The following is a 23,832-nucleotide window of genomic DNA, read 5'->3' as shown; positions in this document are numbered from 1 at the left end:
AGATTGAAACTTATGGGATCATTTAAATTTGTTTGAGTGCACATTGTATGTTTAAAAGGTCCCCAAAGGAAGGGGTAATTTATCAACATTATCTCTTTAACAGGAAGGTCTTTGTTCTTACTCAAATTCGGGAGGTACCGCAGCCGTGCGAGTTTCGTGTGTTTGTAACTTTCAAATTAGTATATCTTAAACTGTAAACATTAAAGTCACCGTCCAATTTTAATAAAAAATGTATTCAGTCACAATTCTTCAGGGATAATAACGTCATTTTTGTCGTCATTCAAAACTGCAATGTGTATTTAAGGACATAACCAAAAAACATGAATACTGTAATCAAGCTGCAATCATAAAAATTACACTTTTACTTATTGTTAAAAACCTTTATGGTGTTAGAGTGTTATTCCTTTAATCCCTTTGGTCATCTCCAGATAGAGACAGCATGGTGCCATTGACCGCTTAAGATCACTCATCACTTGTCTCATGGAATGCAGCTTGAGCGGACCACACCACATTACGCAATTGAATTACATTGATTAAAGTGAAACAACCCAGTCAGGGTGTGTTTACGTTGAATTACTTGGGCACCTTAACTTAGTTTGACGACCATCTGCCAGGAGCACTCAGGCTACCAGTTCAAAGTATTAAGTTACACTAATTATAGTTAAGGAAATATTCAGTGGCGTTTTGAAGCGGTCTTAATGATTAAATACTAAAAATTTACCATTTGTAAACCATTATGTAAAGTGCAGTTTGTTTTAAAGGGCTATTTACCTTATTTCTATGATATAAGAACACGCTTCAAAAGAGACAAACACATACCGCATTTAAAGTGGATTATTAGGCACCAATTAGTTGGTCTAATCATGGTCTAATTAGCTGCAACGAATTATGTGAGGTACATTTTGTTTTAAAGTGACTACTTACGTTATTTTTTTGATTAAAAATTCTCTTCAAATGAGACAAAACCCACAACATATAAAGTGGTTAGGCACCAATTAGATGGTGTAATTAGCTACAACGAAATATTTCGATGTGTTATGTGATGGTCTTGATGATTAAACACTAAAAAGTAACAATTTGTTAATTATGTGAGGTACATTTTGTTTTAAAGTGACTACTTGCACTATTTTTTAGTCTAAAAATTCCCTTCAAATGAGACAAAACCCACAACATATAAAGTGGTTTAATTAGGCACCAATTAGTTGGTCTATTTAGCTGCAACGAAATATTTCGATGTGTTATGTAATGGTCTTGATGATTAAAAACTAAAAATTAATTATCTGTCAATTATGTGAGGTACATTTTGTTTAAAGTGACTAAGTACGTTGATTTAGTTAGTAAAAAAATCCTTCAAAAGAGACAAACCCCACACAATATATTAAATGGTAAAACTAGGAACAAATTTGTTGTTCTAATTAGCTCAACGGAATATTTAGATGTGTTATGAAATGGTCTTAATGATTAAATTATTTGTTAATTACGTACGGTACTTTGGTTTAACGTTTGTCTTTTTCAAAACAACTGCAGAGAGTCGACTACGTTTCTATTAAAGATAAATATCTCCCCTAATTTGGCCTCAATTTTGTTATAATGAACGAAATTTTACAAAACCAATACTCAAAATTGCCATGAATTTACCAAACTAAAGAAACAGTGGCTAAAGTGTGGGTGAACAACTTAGGAAATGTTGTCGCTTCGTGAAACGGGAAAAGCGCGGCTGGCGCGGCGAATCGAATTAGCGGCTGGACTTTTCGGCCGTAAATTGAGAATTCGCGGCTGCCATTCGCGGCTGGGAATTCGCGGCTGAGAATTCGCGGCTAGCTTCAGCTTGGTGTCGAACGACTTGTACAAGTTTATTTGTGTCTAGTTCCCGAACTTCCGCATGTACCTTTCTCCATAACATAGTTTAGCTCGGGCGGAACCAGCCTTGATAAGTCTTATTCCCGCCTGCATTGCCACCAAAAGCAACAGGACTAAAAGGTGTGATGTCCAGACTAAGTCGCCATAACAACTAAAAAGATATCGCCTGCCATTATTTTTTGTAATGTTCGATTGAAGTTTTGTGCAAAAATTTCGACCATCTCGACCATTTTGACGTTTCATTTGTTTTGTGAACACAGGAACGATTGCTGCCTAAGCAGCAGCGAAGCTAACCCAAGCTTACCACACCACTGATAAAATGTCACGTTTACGCTGGCTGACTGATCACTGACCAACGCGAAGCGTACCGTACGTCGCCGCCGTGTGAGTGTGTAACAAAACGGTGTGGAGTCCGTTGAAGTTATCATCGGATAGACGGAATTCATTGCTATTGGAACAAAAAATACTTGCCAGTTTCAACGTCTCTTTTTTTTCAGAATCGTTAGAGGTAAGAGTAAGGATAACGTAACATTTAAATATATGGGTTAAAATTCACTAAAAAAAAACTAAACTGCACTAGAAAATAGAATGCCATTTTATTAATATTTATTAGCGGTCCTACTACTTGCCGTCAACTCGCCGACTTGCCGTCAACTCGCCGTCAACTCATTTTCGTGCCGTCAACTCATTAAATTTACATGAAAAATCTATAAAAGGGGCACGGAAGTGTTAAGTCTGGGCTAAACTACATATTTCTCATGGTTTGCGGTAAAAATTCATTCACAAAAACGACTTTGTGTTGATAAAAAAAAAGTACCAATCATTGACATCTTGGGCCAAGACTAATCAATGTGAAAAAGCAAGATGGCGGCCAACGGTTTTGCTGCTTCGAGACAATTTTTTCACGAGAAAAAAACTCAATTTTTATTCCGAAATATGACCTTAAAATTATGCGAATTCTCTTTGAGCTGATACTTTACAGTTCTATGCTTCTTTTGTGGATTTTAAATGTATATTGGAGGAGTTGACGGCGAGTTGACGGCGCAAGTGAGTTGACGGCGAGTTGACGGCAAGTAGTAGGACCCTTTATTAGCATTGATTGTAGCGGGTACCGGTCAACTCGGTCCCAAGCCAACTCGGTCCCAAGTCAACTCGGTCCCAAGGCAACTCGGTCCCAAGTCAACTCGGTCCCAAGTCAACTCGGTCCCAAGTCAACTCGGTCCCAAGACAGGGCAGCTTTGCACGGGCGGGAGGGAGGGCGGTGTTACCGCAGCCCAAGTCAAGTTATTTGAACAATATTATATTTATGTTACTTATTTTCGACCAAAACATTAATTTTAGTTTTTTAATTAGTAGATTTGGATATTAGTTATTATTCTTATAACTTGAAAGTTCTCTTTATAATTTAACCAAACATTAATTTCCTTTCTTTATTTTTTAACAATTATGTAATTCTTACTGTTGTTATATTATTTAATTTTAAATGTAAGTTACTTGAAAAGAAATCAAAGAGGATTAAATTATTAATGTTTGTCAATTAATGAATTGTTGAGAGCCATACAGAAAACAATACTCTGGTTGAAAGCAAAGAGATATGCTTTTTTAGTAGAAATTTATTTGCCAACACAATCGGTATTTTCAAAAGTGAGTGTTGAATACAGAAACAAGTGGGTCGCTATTGAAGGCATCGAATATCATACCCCGAACATCATCGGTGCACACTTACCCATTTTTATGTACAAAGTCAAAGGACATTCATAATGTTTTTCCAATTCAAAAAAAACATACAATTACTTCCCGTCAACCATACGGACCGAGTTGACTTGGGACCGAGTTGACTTGGGACCGAGTTGACTTGGGACCGAGTTGACTGGGACCGAGTTGACTGGGGCCGAGTTGACTAGGGACCGAGTTGACTTGGGACCGAGTTGACTCATAAGCATTGTAGCACATAAACTAAACATCATGTCAAGATAACTAAAGCATCCATTTCAAGTACCCACCTAGAGGTACCTACAGTAGCAACAACTTTCTCATAGTTGCTTTGCAAGATTTTCAGAATGTTGGTAAAAGGCCGATTTGTGGACGGAAACTCGTTCAATCAGAAAACTATATTTTTGTTTCACTTGCCTTTTAAAGACATTAGTTACCAAAGCTATCACTGCATGTTACATGATGATAGATCAGAATGGAGAAATGCCTTGCTGATAACAACAATAGCTTCAATGATTTATGTCTGGTAAAAACACAACAAGGTCAATAGTGAGCCATTTCGGAAATAACTATTTTCCGTCCAATTTTAAGGTATTTTCTTGACACTAGTTTCTTTCAATTAGTAACATAGGAAACCAGAAACTTTAACATTTTCCCAACCAAAGGTTGTCTAGCCCATCACTAAGTGCAATTGTTTTCATAATCTCAAAATTCTAAAAACAGTGATGATTATTTCCGTCCACAACTTTGTTATGTCCGAAATAAAACATTTCTCTTTATAACATGTACCCCTAGTAAAGAAATCATTCAAGTTAATAGATGAAACAAGTGGTATTGACTTGTCAATTCATAAAAATCTTCACCTGAAACACTTACCCCTAAACTCCACGAGGGAGGTGGATTAAGAACTTTCCCTCCACATGAGTTAGGCCCTAATAGATGTCCGAAATAGAAGTTATGTCCAAAACGTGTTCAATGGAAGAATAAACATTTTGGGGCAAGTTATAATCTTGAAACTATGACACTTCTTGTTTTGTGTATTGAAGAACGATACTTAAAAACAATTAGCACCATTGGTAAGTTTTAAAACTTTTTACTACCAAATATATTGAAACAAAACTGTTTCGGACATAACTGTTATGTCCAGAATTGACTTATGTTTCATTTTTTTAAGACTTAACTTATTTTGTATGTGGGTAGGGTGAATATTTAATGTACTTCATCAATTCAACTAACTAAAAACATAAATTGGCATTGTGAAATAAATAAAACTTCAATTGAGCATAAACTCTGAAATGATCATCATATTTGAAGTCTCTCTCCCAAAAGGCCCAAGCTTTCAATGTGGGAAGTTAAGAATGGTGATGTAAAGAACCTTTTTTCTTGAGTCTCAAATAATGTGTAGTGAATTTATTTGCACCAATTATCCCAAAGTAATGCTGAAATTTGAAGTGTTTTGTTCAAAATTGACTTTTACTTGTGTGGACATATTGCTGTTTCGGACATAGCTTAAAACAGGGGACATACAAACGGTGGGCCATGGCTCTAGTCTACATGTAGGTAATGAAACAGATAAATTGTTAAAACTTCCACAGGAGTGTGTGTCTGGGTGGGTTTGACTTGCATTTCTGTAAGAGTACGCATAAAACCTGTATTTGATGATGTACACAGTATACATAGACTACATGACAGTATACTACAACAAGCACTACTTCTGCACGCACATAGCACACGGTATACCACACTTCTGCTGCAGTGAATAGGTAAGTGATAATGTTGTTGTCATGAAACAATCATAAGACCTGAATTTAAACTATTTTCAAGAGATTCTCTGCATATTTTTGTAGGCTTTTTAAAAAAAAAGAGCAGAAGTAAATTTTGTTGCATAAGGAACCAGGTAAGATCTGTATAGACTGTTTCTGTATTTGATATTGAGACTTAAATTGCTTATTTAAAATGTAAGTAAAATTAAGGTAATATTGTTATTGCTTTCCTCTTAAACCAAAGTTTCTTTCATTTTTGCAAACTCAGGTTGTCAAAAAAGGGTTACTATGTTTGGCCAACAGGAGAGGACAAGGAGTGGAAGTCATCATGGGCATCCCTAAACATGGTGATCTCAATTCCAAACCCTATAATAATTACTCAAAGGGGTGCACACAAGTGCAGTGCAGATGATGTGTCACAAAATTAACAAAAGCTGGCGTTATTGTAAAGCAGGGGTATTTACCTGTCATCCAGATCAACCAAAATGAAAGACAACTGTGTTCAAGTTAAATTTGTCTACAACAGGTTTTATATGATGTTATTGGCAGTTAATTAGTGTTAAAATGTCTTTTGAGTTTTAATTGGTTGTTTCAGTTCTCTTCAAACACGTCACCTACTTTATACTTTGAAGATGGTTTTAACATGGTTTCACTGAAAAGGCCTTTAACTTGCTAAACTCCTTAATCTGTATAGGTAAGGCAGCTTAGTGTTATTTGGGGAATATCTTGTTAGTAGACCATCTGCTGTCTTCCAGTAGATGCGTATTGAACAAACTATGGATGCTACAATAAGAGTGATTCAAATAACTTCCCCAAATACTCACAAAAATTGACATCGGACATAGTTATGTCCGAAATAATGATAAATTTCAAAGTTATGTCCATGGTATATGATACGACTGTAAAAGAAAGAGATCCCACATCATGATTTACAATTATTTATGTACCAAACCATCAGTTAAATACAAAAAAAAGGTGTCTCTTAGTGTCATGTCCATATAAAACTATGTAATGTCTATGTGACGGTCATGAACTATTACATATGCCCACAGTCTATTTTTTATTTAACTTCACCCTCTTACGTAATACCTCCATATAGCGCCCTCCAGCGATCATATTTTCGCGGGCTTTCAGTTCATAAGATCCTTAGACGAAGATCTCATCACACCGTATTTATCTTCGTCAACAGGTAATTATGTTTTTATATTGTTTAATGCTTACCTTTTGCGTTAATATTGTTTAACTAAATCATTTATTATGTTCCGTTTACCGTCATAGTCTAAGTTGTATATATTTACTGTTTAAATCTTTGATTTATTGACTCGTTTGCCATGTATAACGGAGTCAAACGAGAGTTACCCTTAGGTCATGCTCATGCCTTAAGACAAGTTATGTATTCGTTTTGTAAATTACATCGGGACAAGTCAGTCCCTTTAGTGTAAATATATCTTTAGTGCATTTATTAAGTAAGCTCTGTTTTGGATCCAGCTTACGGTTAATTTATATTTTCCTTTGATTTCCAAGATGGCGGACGATGCCTAGAATTATGGCGTGAACCGCAGGGAGAACTGTTTGTTTATTTATTAGTGTTAATTTAATATTCATAATTATTATTGTAAAAGTTCATAAGATCCTTAGACGAAGATCTCATCACACCGTATTTATCTTCGTCAACAGATTCATGAGTGTAAATAAAATACTGAAAAGCTAACAACTGAACAGCCGTGTCAAGTCAATCTTGAATACAGTCAGAGGGGTCACATCTACAAGGAGTTATGTCCGAAATGTCCACATTGTCCAAAGTTATGTCCGAAATTGTGCACCCAAAGAAAATGTATCTTTTAAACCAAATACACTCTAAACTTCAATGATTGTATGAATGATCAGTAGGTTAGTGTAAACACAAGCATTGATATGAGACTAGGGCTATTTGTTGTTTAGTTACACTTCAAAATATGTGTGATTGTCATGAAAAAACACACTGAAATTCACGCAGATAGCCATAATTATTTCGTAAAACAACCATCTAGTATGTAATTCGGCCAAATTGTTGCAGAGCATATTTGTAACAAGGTTTAAAAAGCATTAGCAGAAAACATTGAAGAAGTTAGTCAAAATGGTCTTATTTTTTTGTATATTCACTGCTCACTTTTTACGAGTTGTTGAACCTTAAGTATTTTTTGTTAAATATTCGAAATAGTTGTAGCCCCGACAACATCAAATTAATAAATTAGAACAATTCGACTATTTGACTGCGTTTGAATGATTATTCTGAATCTATTTTGAATTTTCGACCCAAATTTAACATAATTATGGCGGCTTAGTGAATTTTCACCCATATAAATAATTAATATGATTGTGTGTGAACTGAAATGTGATGAATTGATTATTAATTGAAGTTGGGAACAATTTCTGTATAGCCCAGGTTGGACTCCTCCGTTGCAGGCAACGCGACAGAGTCCAGGATATAAAGGTCCCGTAACATTGCAAACAGATTTCTAAAATCTGTTAAAAATATTTTTACCTAACTCGGGAGTCTGAACTTTTACTCACATGTAAAGCTTGCATTATTTAAAGCCATTGGACCCTTTCGGTAAACAGTATTGTCCAAGGCCCACACTTCGTGTATCACAACTTCTATATCAAATAACAAACCTGTGAAAATTTGGGCTTAATCGGTCTTTGGAGTCGGGAGAAAATAACGGGAAAACCCACCCATGTATCCGCATGTATGACATGTGTTTAAAATAAATCCGTAATTCTCGTTAACGAGAATTGATATTGTTTTACTGTTTTCTCAAAAAGTAAAGCATTTCATGGAATAATATTTCAAGAGAAGTATTTCACCACTACCTTCTGTAAACCCTGTAAGTGATTTGTAAATCCGTGAACTTTTTTTTTTTTTTTCTGTACCGAAAGGGTCCAATGGCTCAAAATTGTTGAATTTTCTCCTCTCGGGTGTTAATATTTTGTAAAAAGAAAATTGAAATTGACGTTTTCCGATCCCACGTCATGCACTAACTTCCGTGTAAACACTTGCAGCCAAATCGCCGTCAACTTGCGTCAACCAAACACTAAGCAGATGGATAATAGTCAGCGAGCAATTTACACAAAGCCCAGAACTATGCAATACCGAGCATTGACGTCTTGTGCCAAGGCTCCATGTGCTGGAAGCGTATTTTTTTCCCAGGACAAATGAGGCCACTTTTTATCATAAATTAGCACATGCTAACCGTCCCAAGAAAAAAAAATATGTGCGCGCAGTAAAAAAGCCCTCTGTTGTCCGCACATGTACAAGAAGCACTGTGAAAAAGCAAGATGGCGGCAGAAGGCTTTGCTGCTTAGAAATATTTTTTTTTCACAAGAAAAAAAAACATGATTTTTGTAACCGAAATTCAACCTCAAACTTATAAAAATTCTATTTGAGCTGGAATATTTTACAGTTTTATGCCTCCTGGATTTTCAAATGTATATTGGAGGAGTTGAAGGCGAGTTAACGGCACCTACCCAGTTGACGGCGAATAGCGGCAAGATAATGCACTGTACTTAAAGCCATGCACACTTGGGCTCACACTATCAACATATTTTCAGAATAATTTCTTCCATGGATATATTTGTTAGCGTTGAATTCGTTGAGAATATAGTGAGGGACACTATGAATATATGACCGGAATTTCAGCTTCTCAAATCAGGTAAAAAATAAAGAAAATTGTAGTCAAATTTGTGTTTGCATTGTAAAGAACCTTTATACCCAGGACGTCAGTGCAGTGGCACTGACTGACGTCCTACCAGGGCTAATCTAAATCCATTCTTATTTTATTAAGTTATTCCATTTCCGAAATAGATTTCCTGCCGTCACTTTTTCACCCATTTATTTTTTACCCAAACTGCCAAAGTTCAGAATATCTTATTATTTTAATTTTGATTATTATTATTATTGGAAAATTTTCTGTATGGCGCCACCACTTTTTTATTCGATATGAAATATTACCTCAATGAGATATCCCTTTTTAAGTTTTTGTAAAATAAAATGAGTGAAAAAGTGGTGGCGCAATATTTGTAATTGTATGCAGCAGTACATAAGTATTGTCTTATTAAGGTTGTCAACCTTTTGGTTGTTTTTTATTCAGATTAAAATAAACCATTAATAATAATTATATTATTAATATAAATAACAAATACAGGATTCGAAAAACATAACAAAAAAAACAAAACAAGCAAGGACAATAGTCATGATAATTAATAAAAGCTAATTAAACAAGTTAACTAGGCCCTAAATTATCAAAAACTATGACTCGTAAGCTTTTTAAGTTATAGGCCAATATCACTGTAACTAATTTCACAACGAATGAAGAAGTGGTGCACATGGCAGGATTGGAAATATGGATATTAAAATCGTATTTTGAGCTTTAAAAGTAAAAAAGAATAAAAAAGAGGATGGGTTACCCTTACTCCTAGCTAGAACTATGAGGTTTGTTTGGCTATCGTCTCCCGTAAGACGATAGCCTAACGAACCTCATAGGTCTAGGATCGGAGTAGGTTTACCCTAGTACCATAATTGGTGGGGTTTAGACATTTTTTATCCCCCAAAAAAGGTTCAGCAACCTATAAAACGTGTCTTGCATACAAAATTCAGCGACCAGACTTGTCACCAGAACTCAGACATGGGGAATCCATCACACCCATTCTTAAGGATCTACATTGGCTACCAATACGGGCTAGAATTGATTTTAAAGTTTTGGTTCTGACTTATCAATGTATCCATGGTATTGCCCCTGTTTATCTTCAAAGCTTAGTTCAGGAGTACAAAACAACCAGGAATCTCTGATCTTCAAATAAATCCCTTCTGACTCACCCAGTTATCAAAACCAAGTCATACGGTTCCCGCTCTTTCCAAAATGCAGCAGTTCAGTTATGGAACAGTCTTCCAGAGGTTGTTAAACAGGCTGAGACATCAGAAAAATTCAAAACCTGGTTAAAAACATATCTGTTTACTTTGCACAATAATTGTTTATTTCCTTTTACAGCGCATAGGGACCTCACGGTGATATGCGCTATATAAGAATGTTTTTATTATTATTATTGTTATTATTATTATTATTATGTTATTAAAGGAACACATTGTCTTGGATCGGTCGAGTTGGTCTTTGAAAAGCGTTTGTAACCGTTTGTTATAAAATGCATATGGTTAGAAAGATGGTTTAAAAGTAGAATACAATGATCCACACAAATTTGCCTCGAAACTGCGTGGTTTTCCTTTTACTTTGTGAACCAACTCGGTCAGCCATTTTATAAATGGCAAACATGGCAAATCACGCAAATTTGAGTGATACTTCTGTGGATCATTATATTCTACTTTTAAAATATCTTTCCAATCATGCATTTTATAACAAACAGTTACAAACGCTTTTCAAAGACCAACTCGACCGATCCAAGGCAACCTGTTCCTTTAATATAATACTGTTGTTGAAGTATTACTCTAGGTTGCTAATAAATAATGGACATTTTTAGCATCCTAACCATTTAAATATGTTTTTCTAATTACTCCACAGGAACAAAATTGAGAACATGGCAGCACCGTTGCCAGCCATCCACAATACAAGAGGGCATTCCCCCGCCATTCATGATCAAGCCATCGCACAACACAGAGTCCCTAGCCCTCCTAATAAATACAGGCCCCCTGATCAATACCTCAAACCACAAATGAAAGTATCAGGTAGGAGGGAGCGTGAACACATGATGAAACAGCACCTATTAAAGAACAAACAACCAAGCCTCACTAAGATGGACACTCACAGGTTAGTGCTTCAGAGGAATTTAAACTTATACCATCAACTTTCGTCAAGGCAAGGTCTGCCACCACTCTCAAAAGTGATGTTTGCTATAGTACTCTGCATTAATGAAGTCACTTTTGCTAAAAATACCCATCTGTCACACATACATTCCACTACTTTAGCAATCGTGTCATCATCAACGTTTTACATAGCACTTGTTGTAGTTTAGTGTAGCGCGAGTAAACGTAAAACATGGACACATACACGCATAATTATGTACGTTAGTGAAATTTGGTCTGTTTGTTTGTTTGTTTGTTTGTTTGTTTGAGATAGTGGTACTAAGCTTCTATTTTTTAGCCTTAGTGCAGAGTGCTATCCACACAAGCAGAAAATAACCATCCAATTCCAATTGTATAAAATTGTTTGAATTGGTATCTTGTACTGGTCCCAAGGTAGTTTTACCAAATTAAACAGGGCTTGAAAGAGATATTTAAAATGAAAGAAATGATAATCCTAAGATTTGTCGTACCTTCTCAGTGAGCTGTGATCTATAGTATGTATGCTTGACTTGGTAGCATTATCTTGCACTAGGAAACAAGTTTGACGCGGGGTGCACAATATGAATTACACAATATAGAAAGGTTTGCGGTAACACCATGTAATGACTATCTCTAATGAGTTGGGGTGGTTCTGAAAAGAACTGTTGGTTTAAACTCGACATTTCGATCAGTATGCTCCGATCGTCTTCTGGAGAAAGCTGGACTCTGATACTGCAGAAAACGATCAGAGCATCTGATCGAATGTTGAAACCAACGGTTCTTTTCAGGACCACCCCAAACTCATTAGAGATACCGTAATTTTCGGATTATAAACCGCGCGGAGTATAATTCGCACTTCCTCAAAATATACAAAAAAATATTTAATGTCGGCGTATATGCCGCGCGGAGTATAAACCGCGACCCAAAAAAAAAAAAACATGAAAAGAAACTAACCTCAAAACACGGAAGTGAAGTACGCAAACCTGCCGCGTTACGGGTGATTTTTTTATTTCACACTATCAGTCCTGAATTATCCTTTTCCAGAATTTGAATTTATATTTTGATGATCGGTTGTGTTGACCATGTTTTGTGAACTTCTTTGGCAACAAATCTCCGTGAATCAAAGATCGGCGACAACGCACACCTAGAAATAGTTGAACTTTGCCCTGCATCGCATCGCCCTCTGTTGACAAAAGTTGTTCACGTTTGATTAGACTTGGCCACAATCCGCGAAGTGTGGGTCAGACGTTCAGGCTATGTGTTGTACAATAGGGAGCCGATCCGTCCGAAGTCTAGCCAAGATTTTATGGATGGAACTACCACCGGCCAATCATCAAACGGCAAATCACAGCATGCGCACAAAGGGGCCGTGCTTGTTTGCGGTCCTCTTTGTGGCGATGTGCAGTGACGGACGGGCGGCACATCAGTCAGTCTTGTATAGTTGCCACAATGCGCGAGTTGCGTCGTAATTAAAGTTGAAATGTATTTAAGTTTACACTATTGATCGTAATTGAAATCGAGTGCAGCCTGAATGTCTGACGTCAGCATATATATATTGCTAGGATAAATAGACGGTGACCAGTCTAGTCTGAGTTTCGCTGAGCGAGGGCGCTGACGGCGGTTGATTAACGTTTTACAAAGGAAACACGGAATACAATGGGGTGGGATTTTCAACAGGACTTTGTCATCACACAGGCATGTTTTGCAGGTTTTTGTTCTTGTTTCTTAAAAAAAATAATATTTAGAATGTTTTACATACGATCTTTCTTTTTAAAAATGCCGTTTTTTCTCTTAAATATTTATACGTCGGCCTACAAGCCGCCCGGAGAATAAACCGCAGGGGTTCAAAAAAATGTCAAAATCAACATATAAACCGCGGTTTATAATCCGAAAATTACGGTAGTCATTACATGGTGTTATCGCAAACCTTTGTATATCGTATTTAAACCATCTTATGAATTACACTTTAAAGCAAATTTTAGCAGGTTGGTAAAATGCATGACACAAATGTATGTATGTAGCTGGGCATGTAAAACTTTGTATGACTTTAAGCATTTGTTTACACAAACAGCATAGTATGGACACTAGCAATGAAAAGGCTTGTAATATCCATGGATTTCTCAGGTATTTGGTTATCTTGGTAAAACTCTTCACTGGTTTTTTTATCATTCATAGGGTTAAACACATCCTGTAATCATAATCTATGCTTTATTTAACTTTTACAGCTTTTTGATGAAAAACAAGTGCGCCTTTTAAACATTCAAATACAACATCCATGAATTTTAGTATGATAATGTTTCCCATGCTCAATAAAAGATCAAAATACTTGCATTGTTCTTTTATAAGTAAAACAACAAAGTTTGCCAATTTGGGAGTTTAAAATTGAACAAGGTTACCAAATTGTTTCACAACGTCTAACACATCTTTTTTGTGTGGTTTGTAATTAGAATTTTTAAAATTTAACAATTTATTTCTTTAGGTATCGCAACACATTTTTCCATAATCTTTGCTTGGAAATGTTGAAAGATGGCTTTCACCGCTCCTTCTCTGAGGTCTTTGCCTTGGTCCAACAACAGAAGGCTGAGATTGATGCCGCTGGGCCTGACTCTCTCTTACAAGACAGGAACCTCTTAGCACAACAGGAATCCAAGCTGGAGGTGATGAGGAAACGGCTTACAGAGGCAGAGCTTGCTCTAAGAATAGGTACGCGATTAAGACTAGTCTTGATTTTAAGGACTAGCCTTAATATGTCCTAGGATTAGTCTTAAGTTAGGACTAGTCCCAACTTTTTGTGAAATCGACCCAGCCGTTTCTTTACTTTTACTGTTTTGCTTTTGAATACATTACAGTAAAACAAAATGTGCTTTTCTAGTAAAAGATATTTTCCAATTTGAAACTGTATTTCTATGTAATGTTTTAACAGATGACATCGATGGAGTGTTTGCGTCAAGGAATGGTATTGCAGAGTATTTTCTTGGGACTGGAGACTTATGGCTGTCTGATCACTTCTTCATCTCATGCTTAGAGATGGCTCAGAAGATTAAAGGTGATGGAAGGAAAAAGGAAGGAGAGGCTCACTGCAACATGGGAAGAGCTTATGAAAGGAGGAGTAAGTAGTCATCTCCTCTACTTCCACAAGGAATTAATAAATAGTCTGGGTACTTTTTGTACAACACAAAACACAATGTCTACAGATTTACATTTAACTTACAGGGTTTGAAGATAACAGTGGTAGAAGCTTCCCTTAAAATATTACTTGAGGCATTGTACATGTAGTTTATGAAAAGTGAGTAAAACAATGTCAGGAAAATTCTTTTAGCATGTAGGCCTACATTGATTTGCGCGACTCTCCTGAAAACATTGGTCTGTAATTTTCCTTTTCTTAAGGCGCCTGCACTAAATTGTTCATGTGGTGGATACATTCTGCTTGCAGATAAATTTTGTTTTCAATAGTATCATGCAAAATGCAAATTCAATGTGTGGTTCCTGTTGGAGAAAAACAAATACTAAGTTTGTACGTAATGCTACTCTCACACGGGCGTGAATATGCTTAACAATCGCTCAAACTTTGCAACATTCGCCGTGTCTTCATAAACGTTGATAACAAATTCACTCACTCACAAGTCATTCTCCACCTCCTTACGAAGATCAGTCACTTTATGCTGCTCTCACACAGCAAATATGCTATTGGAAGGAAATGTTTGACAATCGCTCAAACTTCGCAACATTCACTTTGTCTTCGTAAGCGTTCGTAACAAATTTGGAACATTCACAAATTAATCCCCACCTCCTTACGAAGATCGATCAATTAAGAAACTGGTTTCTAAATTTCAGCGATAGTTGCAAAGACGGTCATTCGCCATCGATTTTCGTAAGCATTGGTAACATTGGTAAAGCGTGCGTAAGGGTTGGCAACGTTCGTAAAGGCATTGGCAAGCGTTGGTAAGCATTCGTTATATTCATAAGATATTGGTAAGGAGATGGCCGACCGTGGACGATTGAGGGGTGAGACAGAGATGAAAATATTCACTACTCAACTGCCATTTTGGATGAATTCAACGCTAAATTCAAATATTAATCTTCGTGAGAACAGCAATACGAAGCGCTTCCTAAATTTCAGCGAATGTTGTGAAGACGGTAATTCGCCATTGATATTCGTAAGCATTGGTAAGCAATTGGTACTGTTGGTAAAGCGTGCGTATTATGCGTAAGATATTGGTAAGGAGAGGTTTAAGGACGACCGAGAAAATTATTCACTATCAAATCGCAACTTTTGGGCGAATTCATCGCGAATTTCAAATATTCATATTTACCCAAGTGTGAGAGTAGCATAATTGAAATTGAAGGGTGCTGTTCGTTGAGGCAGGTTGTGTTTTTGTTCGTCGTCTTTCTAAATGTCAATGTTTTGTCGTCTTTTGTCGTCTTTTGTCATCAAACTTTCTCTTTTTTAACTGTAAGTCTGCCTTCAAGTGTGCTACACAATTTCAACCATATTTCATACATTTTGCTGTTGCCAATGACTGGATGTTGACTGATTTTGATCGTCTTGATTTTCTCGATCTGCGGGCTCAAGATGGCTGCCGGTCTGCAAGGTATTTCCTGTGCACTTTTTATATACTGTATGGTGCTTTCATTGTGCAAGTTCGACTTTAAAACTACAGACTTTCATCTTGATTCGACCAGTATTGCCGGTAGATCATCCCCTGGAACAACCCATGATCCGTTTGATATAATTCCGACTGGTTTACCAACTATTGCTAATCAACTGATACGAAGCTCTGTCGTATCAACGCGACGCACAAAATTGCAGTCATTCTTTGCTACAGAAGACCCAATGGCGACACTGGAGTTTTTGTCAGGTCCGTAGATGCTGCTTTGACGAACATTACTTCGCAGTTTGAACATATTATCGTTATTGGAGACTTCAACTTGCCCAAGGTTAAAGGTTGCCACAGTCTAGTTATGGCTGGTATATCGGACTACGAACAAGAATTTTGTGATATATTTAATGATTATTTTCTCACGCAACTTAATCATATCCCGTCTAGAGAGAATTGTGAGAATATTTTAGAATTGGTGTTTACTACTCAGCCTGATAAGGTCAATGATTTTTATGTCTCTCATGAGAGTTTTAATACTGATCACAAACTGCTTGAGTTTAAAATTTGTACCCGGGTGAAACAAAATAAGAAAGCTCCTCGCTTTGTTTATAATTTTAAGCGAGCTAACTTTGACATTATTAGATCTATCTTGTCTAATGTTGATTTTGGTATTGTATATGATGCTGTTAATGTTAATGTGGCTTGGTCCAATTTTGTTGACATATTTTCCAATGTAATTGACAGGTGCGTTCCTTAATTTAAAGTTAAGGACCCTGCTGCTCCTGGTTGGATTGATGTTGAAGTGCGGCACTTCCAAAACAAAAAGAAATCTGCTTGGAAGAAAGCTTCGGCATCCAATTTGGCTCAGCACTGGGCTACTTTTCGCAAGCTTCGCAATAGTTATAAGAATCTTTTAACATTGAAGTATAAACAGTATATTAACAATCTTGGGTCCACGCTTGCCGATAATCCAAAGAGATTTTGATCATTTTTTAGGCAAAAAACTAAATCTAAATCTCTTCCCCAAATGGTCAAGAATGACAATGGGCAGACTGCCACTGATGCCCAAGACAAAGCCACTTGTTCAATGCTTATTTTCATTCAGTGTTGACTCCTCCTAAAAACTATGATTTTTTTCCTCATGTTGCCGCACATAAACATGATATGTTGGGTTCTATTTCCATCAGAGAGAGTGATGTACTTGTAATACTTAATAATTTAGATGTCACTAAAGCTATAGGCCCCGATGGACTATCTCCTCGATTGCTTAAGGAATGTGCTAATCAAATTGTATCTCCTTTGAGTCATTTATTTAACCTGTCTTTGTCTACCAAAGAATTACCCAGTGACTGGTTGAGAGCTAATGTGGTTCCAATTTTCAAGAAAAAAGACAAGAGTTGTTTGGAAAATTATAGACCTGTGTCGTTACTTTGCGTATGTGCCAAAGTTATGGAAAGGGCCATTTTTAATACCATATTTCCTGCTATTCAGGGTAAACTTCATCACTAACAGCAATGGTTTGTCAAAGGCCGCTCCACTGTTTCACAACTTTTGTCTGTTTATCAAGAGGTCAGCTGTGTTTTGGACAAAGCCGGGCAGGTCGATGTGGTTTACCTTGATTTTTCTAAAGCATTTGATAGCGTTTCTCACAAATTGCTTTTACACAAATTACAGGGTTTTGGGTTCCATTCTAACTTACTCGAGTGGTTCAATTCATACTTGAGTAATCGTCAACAAAGGGTGGTTATTGAAGGAAGTAGTTCTGAATGGCATCCCGTTGTATCAGGTGTTCCACAGGGGTCTGTTTTAGGTCCACTTTTGTTTCTTTTGTATATAAATGACATGCCCAGTTCTGTTCAACATTCCACTTTAGCTTTATTTGCTGATGATTCTAAATGTTTTAAGTCCATTAAAAACACATCGGACTGTAGGCTTCTTCAGAATGACCTAGATTCTTTATATTCGTGGAGTGTTGAATGGGACTTAAGCTTTAACATCCAGAAGTGTCAAACTATGTCTATTTCTAGACGTGAACAGTGTGTTAATTTTGATTACAACTTGAATAATTCTCATCTTGAAAGAACAGACTCTTTTCGTGATTTAGGAGTAGACATTTCTTTTGATTTCGTTTGGAATTCTCAAGTTAGTCATATTACTAGCAAATGCAATAGGAAGTTGGGTAAGATTAAACGCACAATTGGTTATGATGCTCGATGCAGAGTTTCTTAAACTCTTTATACTGCATTAATTAGAAGCGACTTGGAGTATTGTAGTTCAGTTTGGAGTGGCACTTCAAAACGCAATATTAAACTTGTTGAAGGTGTCCAAAGACGAGCCACTAAGATCATTTTACATCGTCCTTAAGAAGATTATTAGACACGGCTAGAACGTCTTTTCATTTTACCCTGTCTTTTAGAAGGGAAATTTGTGATCTTATTCTGTTTTTTAAATGTAAATGCGGTCAAATTGACATAAATGTTGATAGATATGTAAGTTTTAATGTCACACAGGGCCGTGCCGCCACTAGACTGTCTTCTGATCCCTTCAGGTTATCAGTTCCTCGTTGCAAAACAGAGTCCCATAAGTCGTTTTATTTTCAGCGGATTGTCCCCATGTGGAACCAGCTTACGTGGTGCGCTGTCAGTCAGATCTAATGTGTCCTTGTCAGCATTTAAGACTCTTCTGCTCCAATTTTACAGGGACAAGTTTGTATCTGACTTTTCAGCGGATGATGTTTGCACTTTGGTGTCACATTGCCATTGCTCTTGTTGTCGTCTGTAATTCCCGCCGTCAAGCGCCCCCCCCCCCCCCCCCCTATTTTTAATTTTTTTTTTATGTAGTGGGATGGGTGGTTTTTAACTATGGGGTGGGTTTCAGGGGACATCCTTGAGGCAGGACGGCTTTGTAGAGGTGCTGGTCACTCCTCCTCGCCACTCACTGGCTTGGTATTTTTAAGCTTTGTTGGTTCATTGTTTCTCTATGTATCGTCTTGTATATTTATATTGTTATGCCAGTGTAAAGTTTAATAAAACTAAAACTGAAGAAAAAGTTCTCAAATGTTTTACATTTTATTTTTATATTTACAGAAGAGAACAGTGAAGCAGCAGAACACTTTGAAGCTTTTTATGAGCTTGCTTCTAAGAATCCAGCCTGGGTAAATGGCGAAGGTCAGAGTTTACACTCAGAAGCCTGTGAGCACCTAAGACGCTTATATACAACCATTGCTGAGATGTACCAAGCAGGAGAGGAGAAGGACCCACAAGAAGCCATCTCAAATCTACTCAAAGCATTTGAGAAGGCCAAAGAGAGTAAGGGACATCTTTTTAACATTTTTTTTAAATTTATTTATTTATTTATTTATTTATCAGAGCATACTGATCGAAATGTTGAGTTGAAACCACCCCCAACTCGTTATAGCCAATTATATTGTGTTACCGCAAGCCTTTCTATATTATTTATGTTGCTTTTCACAAGAGCTGCCAACTTTCTCTGATTCTGCAGAAATTATCATAAAAATAAAACAATCTTCCCATGTTCTGATGAAAATTTGAAAAACTCAAAGATTATGGAAACTTTGTCTCTATAAGCCATTTTGAGATATTATGGTGGACACAGCACTATGACACAATTGGATTTGGGAAAATCTGCCTGTTTATACACCAAAACCAAACCAGTGCACTCCTATAGTGCCCACCTGTTTATACACCAAAACCAAACCAGTGCACTCCTATAGTGCCCACCATATCTCAAAAAGGAACTGTATACTCGGTATTTACCCGAGCTCTGAAAACAATCACAGGCATTAAAGATGTGTTGGTTTAATTGTTTCAGGTGGGCATCACCAGAAGGAGGGTGAAGCAAGCTATAGGTTAGGTCTAGCCTATGAAGACATCGGAGACTCTGAAACAGCACTCATGGTAACAATGATCATTATTGTGACCTTAATATAAATATAGACTCAACACTGGAATAATATCATTGTCATATATTCTTGTAATAGTTAGAATCATCATCTGTGACTTTTCACATTAAAGATTGTAGTGTTTCAATTGAGCAATCATGCAATCAACAGCTGAGCATGTTAAACAAAAACACAAGGACAATTTATACTTGGATTGTGAACGTGCGCACGTACATGTATGCACAGTGGTTGAGAGTTGCATGCATTTTGACGCCGCACTAAACGGAGCATGAGATCGAGACAATAACTGAAAATTTACAATAAATTTTTGAAAGACTTTCCAATGTGGTCTTGCCATAAATGACCTCACCCTAGGCCCGGTCCCTTGTCGCACGGCCAGGACCCTGCCGGTTTGAAACGAACATGCAAGACCTCGTACCACTCTTTTATTCCTTATGGTGTCTTTCTACTCTTCTAGTACCATACAGGATTCATGGATATCTGCAAAAAGTTTGGTGACCAGGATGGCATGGGCAAAGCTTGTGAAGCCATCGCTAAATCATATGAAAAGTAAGATTTTGATTTTGTTTTATATCATTATAGAGATTTCCTATGCTCAAGTGGATTCAGTTCAAAATTCTACTCCTTGTTTACAAAGCAATACATTGCCTCGCTCCCACATTCATCCATGAGCCTTCGATCAACATCCAACATTCATCTTCAACTTTTCAATGGCCCACGCACAAATACCCGCTATGGTGATAGAGCATTCTCAGTGGCTGTACCAACTTGCTGGAGCAAGCTCCCTCTTCACATTCGTGACTCATCCTCGATCAGCTCATTCAAGACTCAGTTAAAAACACATCTTTTTAGACAATGTTAAAGCGCTTTGAAACGCCTGTGTAAAGCGCTATACAAATGTTATTATTATTGTTATTATTTATAAAACCATCTTGGAAAGAAAATAGGAAGGGTCTCTACTGTCCCCCTCCTTTACCAATTTATCTGACTCATGCCACTATGATAGCAAACAAGTCTCTTATTCTGTTTTCCTTGCTTTATAGGCAAGGCAAGCTGGATGAGGCAGTAAGGTACCTGGAGATGTTTGAAGATATTGCAGAGAAAAGTAAACAACTATCAGCCCATGGCAAGGCATGTAGTTGCCTTGGAGCTGTGTATAACTCCCTGGTAAGCTTCAGTTTTATCCACCAGTTTCATTGTACTGTCAGAAAGAATAAATACAGAGTAATTTCCTGATACAGTAATGTTTATACGTCAAAGATCTAGACGACGTACGAAGGGATCGGTTTCAAACTTGCATGAACATAAGATAATCCTTAGTTGTCAAAATATTTGTGACAAAAATCAGAGGATGAATGATAAATTTTTCTAATTATTTTGATATTTGTGCCCATTTAAGGGGAAACATTTGTATGAATTTTCCATCTGTGCATCAAAGTTAATCCCTTTCTTAAATAAATGGAAAGTGCTAATATTTGTACATATTTGTTGTCAAACTGACCATTCTCAACAGTTAAAAGTACTCATGAAACGTAAGGTGTTTTTGTTGCGTCTATTATAATTAGTTTGAAAGTTTCCTTGAAGTTAACTGTTGTTTTTATCTGTATGATGTTTTTGCATTTCAGCTCTACAGAGGCTTTTCCATTTTAATATTTTTCTGCAAAGTACGAGAACAATTTAAAGGCTTTTTTTTTAGCAGAAGTAGTTTCCTGTGAACATTATACTGTACATCGCTGTTTTACTTAAACCCAAGTATTTTGTGTAATCGAGGTCTAATGGGTGATAAGTACATGAGCATGGGGTCGATTTTACAAAGAATTAGGGCCTAGGAGATATTAAAAACTTAAGGCTAGTTCTAAAGGCTAAAGTTAGGACGATTATAACTCGTATAACTCGTCCTAATTCGAGATAAGACTAGTCTTAACTATTTGTGAAATCCAACCCTGTACTCATAACTTTTCAGGGTTTTCAAGATTTGTATATTTATTTAGAAACCTTTCTTTGCTACTGCAATCTCTTGACAAAATAAACCATCTGGGAAAAATAATTGAATGTATTCTGCCCCAATTGTTTTGTTTTATTGACACTAAAAAACATAATGATTGTGGCTTCCTATGTAGCGCACATGTCCGTCACTCAGTGACGCTCCTGGCGCTAAAAAATGGTGGGTGGAGAAATAATCTTAAGAAATGCAATAGGACTTATTCTCAGACCTTGGGGAAGGAGACCCAAAACCCATATCTCCCAATCTATATTTTAAATAAATGTTCTGTTATTAACTCCCCAAGGGCAAGTACAAAAAGGCCTCACAGTACTTTGGTAATGCGTTCAACATTGCACGCAGCATGGACAATCCTGCCTTCTTTGAGACCATGCGAGCAGAGTTTGGCATAGCCAATGCACACCAGACCCTTGGTAGATACATGGGGCTGATAGAGAAACCTAACAAAGAGATGTTGCTGAAAGTCATCGACTGGAAGGATGTTAGGAATGAACAGTTTGGAAATGAAGAAGGTATAGTAAAGAGGATGACCATCGACTTTACAAGGTCATGATGATATATTTTTGGATGTCAACATCCTACAGGCAATAAGTCAACACTCCATGATAATTATTTTGGGATGATGGCATCTTACCATTAAAAGCATTGGACACGTTTGGTAATCGTCAAAGACCAGTATCCTAACTTAGTGTATCCTAACATATGCATCAAATACAAATCTGTATTCTGGATTCTCCTGAAGGCGAGCAGAGTATACTGTTCGAAATGGGAGACCACACCGGCTTACTTCAGAACCAACACTTCCAGAAAATAAGAAGAAACTATAAATAAATGGTAAACTTGCGGGTACAACCATGTGTAAATCTCTTAGGGTGAGTGTTGGCTTTGAAAAGAGCCTGTGTGGTCTTGACGTTTCGAACAGTTTACTCTACTCGTCTTCAGGAGATTTAAGACGAGTAGAGTATACTGTTCGAAACGTCGAGACCACACCGGCTCTTTTCAGAGCCAACACTCACCCTAAGAGATTTACACATGGTTGTACCCGCAAGTTTTCTATTTGTTTATAGTTTCTTCCTATAAATTTGTGAACATTTTTACTCAATGGGTCATCGAAGTTGCAATAGAATAATGAAAGAAAAACACCCTTGTTGCACAAATCTGTGTTCTTTCAGATGCCTAACAAAATATCTCAGTTAGACTGATGTCCAATGTTGTCCAACTCGTTTACTTACTTTCATTTTGTATTGATTTGTTTCAGAGGAAGAGAGTCAGTGATTGCTGTTCACAATCATTGTTCAACTTCAGTCGAAGTTTTGACAGCATCATCTTCACCTAGCAGTGTTCAAATAAAAATACAACAAGTCCTTTGTACAAGTAGATAAGACTTTGGATTTCTTTGATAATGAGAACAATTTGATTCAAGAACAAACAATGATAGTAGTAAAACCAACAACAAGTCGGATATATACAGACACAACACAAGAGCCATAATAATTTCTTGTTAATAAATGTAGGGTGTTTTTTCTCTATTTTTTAATTCTTTAGAAATTAACCAGGAGCATTGTAAATGTACTTTAATTTATCAAATAATTTAGAACAAAATTGTGCATTCTCCTTTGAGTCATTAAAACAATCTTCAAACGCCAACAGTGGTAGCAAGTCAAATAGGGAAGGAATTATATGACAGTAGTAAATGTATTACCTCTACATTACGTCTTAGTTGTTTAAGTCCTGGCACTGGACACTTGGTAATTGTCAAAGACCAGTCTTCTCACTTGGTGTATCCCAACATATGCATAAAATAACAAACCTGTCAAAGTTTGAACTCAATTGGTTATTGAAGTTACAAGAAAATAATGAAAGAAAAAACACTCTTGTCGCACAAGTTGTGTGCTTTCAGATGCTTGATTTCTGAACCTCACTTGAGGTCTCGAATTCAATTCAAATATTTTAGTGAGAACGAATTCAAATTCAAATATTTTAGTGAGAAATTACTTCTTTCTCAGAAACTACGTTACTTCAGAGGGAGCTGTTTCTCACAATGTTTTATACTTTCGACAGCTTTCCGTTGCTGGTTACCAAGTAAGTTTTTATGCTAACAACTATTTTGAGTAGTTACCAATAGTGTCAAGTGCTTTTAAGGATAGAAACATGTAGAA

At 36.7% G+C, this 23,832-nt stretch overlaps 1 protein-coding gene across 3 annotated transcripts; it reads left to right on the top strand.

Annotated features, from left to right (window-relative positions):
- The first annotated feature begins 1,959 nt into the window (after positions 1 to 1,959).
- Positions 1,960 to 23,481, top strand: LOC117293891 (tetratricopeptide repeat protein 29-like). 3 transcript variants are annotated; one of them, XM_033776368.1, is made up of 11 exons: positions 1,960 to 1,980; positions 2,121 to 2,368; positions 10,889 to 11,134; positions 13,628 to 13,851; positions 14,072 to 14,257; positions 18,836 to 19,057; positions 19,581 to 19,666; positions 20,129 to 20,220; positions 20,715 to 20,838; positions 21,960 to 22,185; positions 22,932 to 23,481. In XM_033776368.1, the coding sequence occupies exons 3-11, from the start codon at positions 10,905 to 10,907 to the stop codon at positions 22,946 to 22,948; spliced, it is 1,407 nt and encodes a 468-aa protein (XP_033632259.1). In that variant the 5' UTR covers positions 1,960 to 1,980; positions 2,121 to 2,368; positions 10,889 to 10,904; the 3' UTR covers positions 22,949 to 23,481. The 3 variants fall into 3 exon arrangements, with proteins under 3 accessions (XP_033632259.1, XP_033632258.1, XP_033632260.1); XM_033776367.1 differs by lacking the exon at positions 1,960 to 1,980 and having other exon boundaries at positions 2,022 to 2,368; XM_033776369.1 differs by lacking the exons at positions 1,960 to 1,980; positions 2,121 to 2,368 and adding an exon at positions 9,012 to 9,028.
- Positions 23,482 to 23,832: the final 351 nt, after the last annotated feature.

Source organism: Asterias rubens, chromosome 8 (assembly GCF_902459465.1).
Source record: "Asterias rubens chromosome 8, eAstRub1.3, whole genome shotgun sequence".
Lineage (NCBI taxonomy): Eukaryota > Metazoa > Echinodermata > Asteroidea > Forcipulatida > Asteriidae > Asterias > Asterias rubens.
This window is presented reverse-complemented; position numbering and strand designations above follow the sequence as displayed.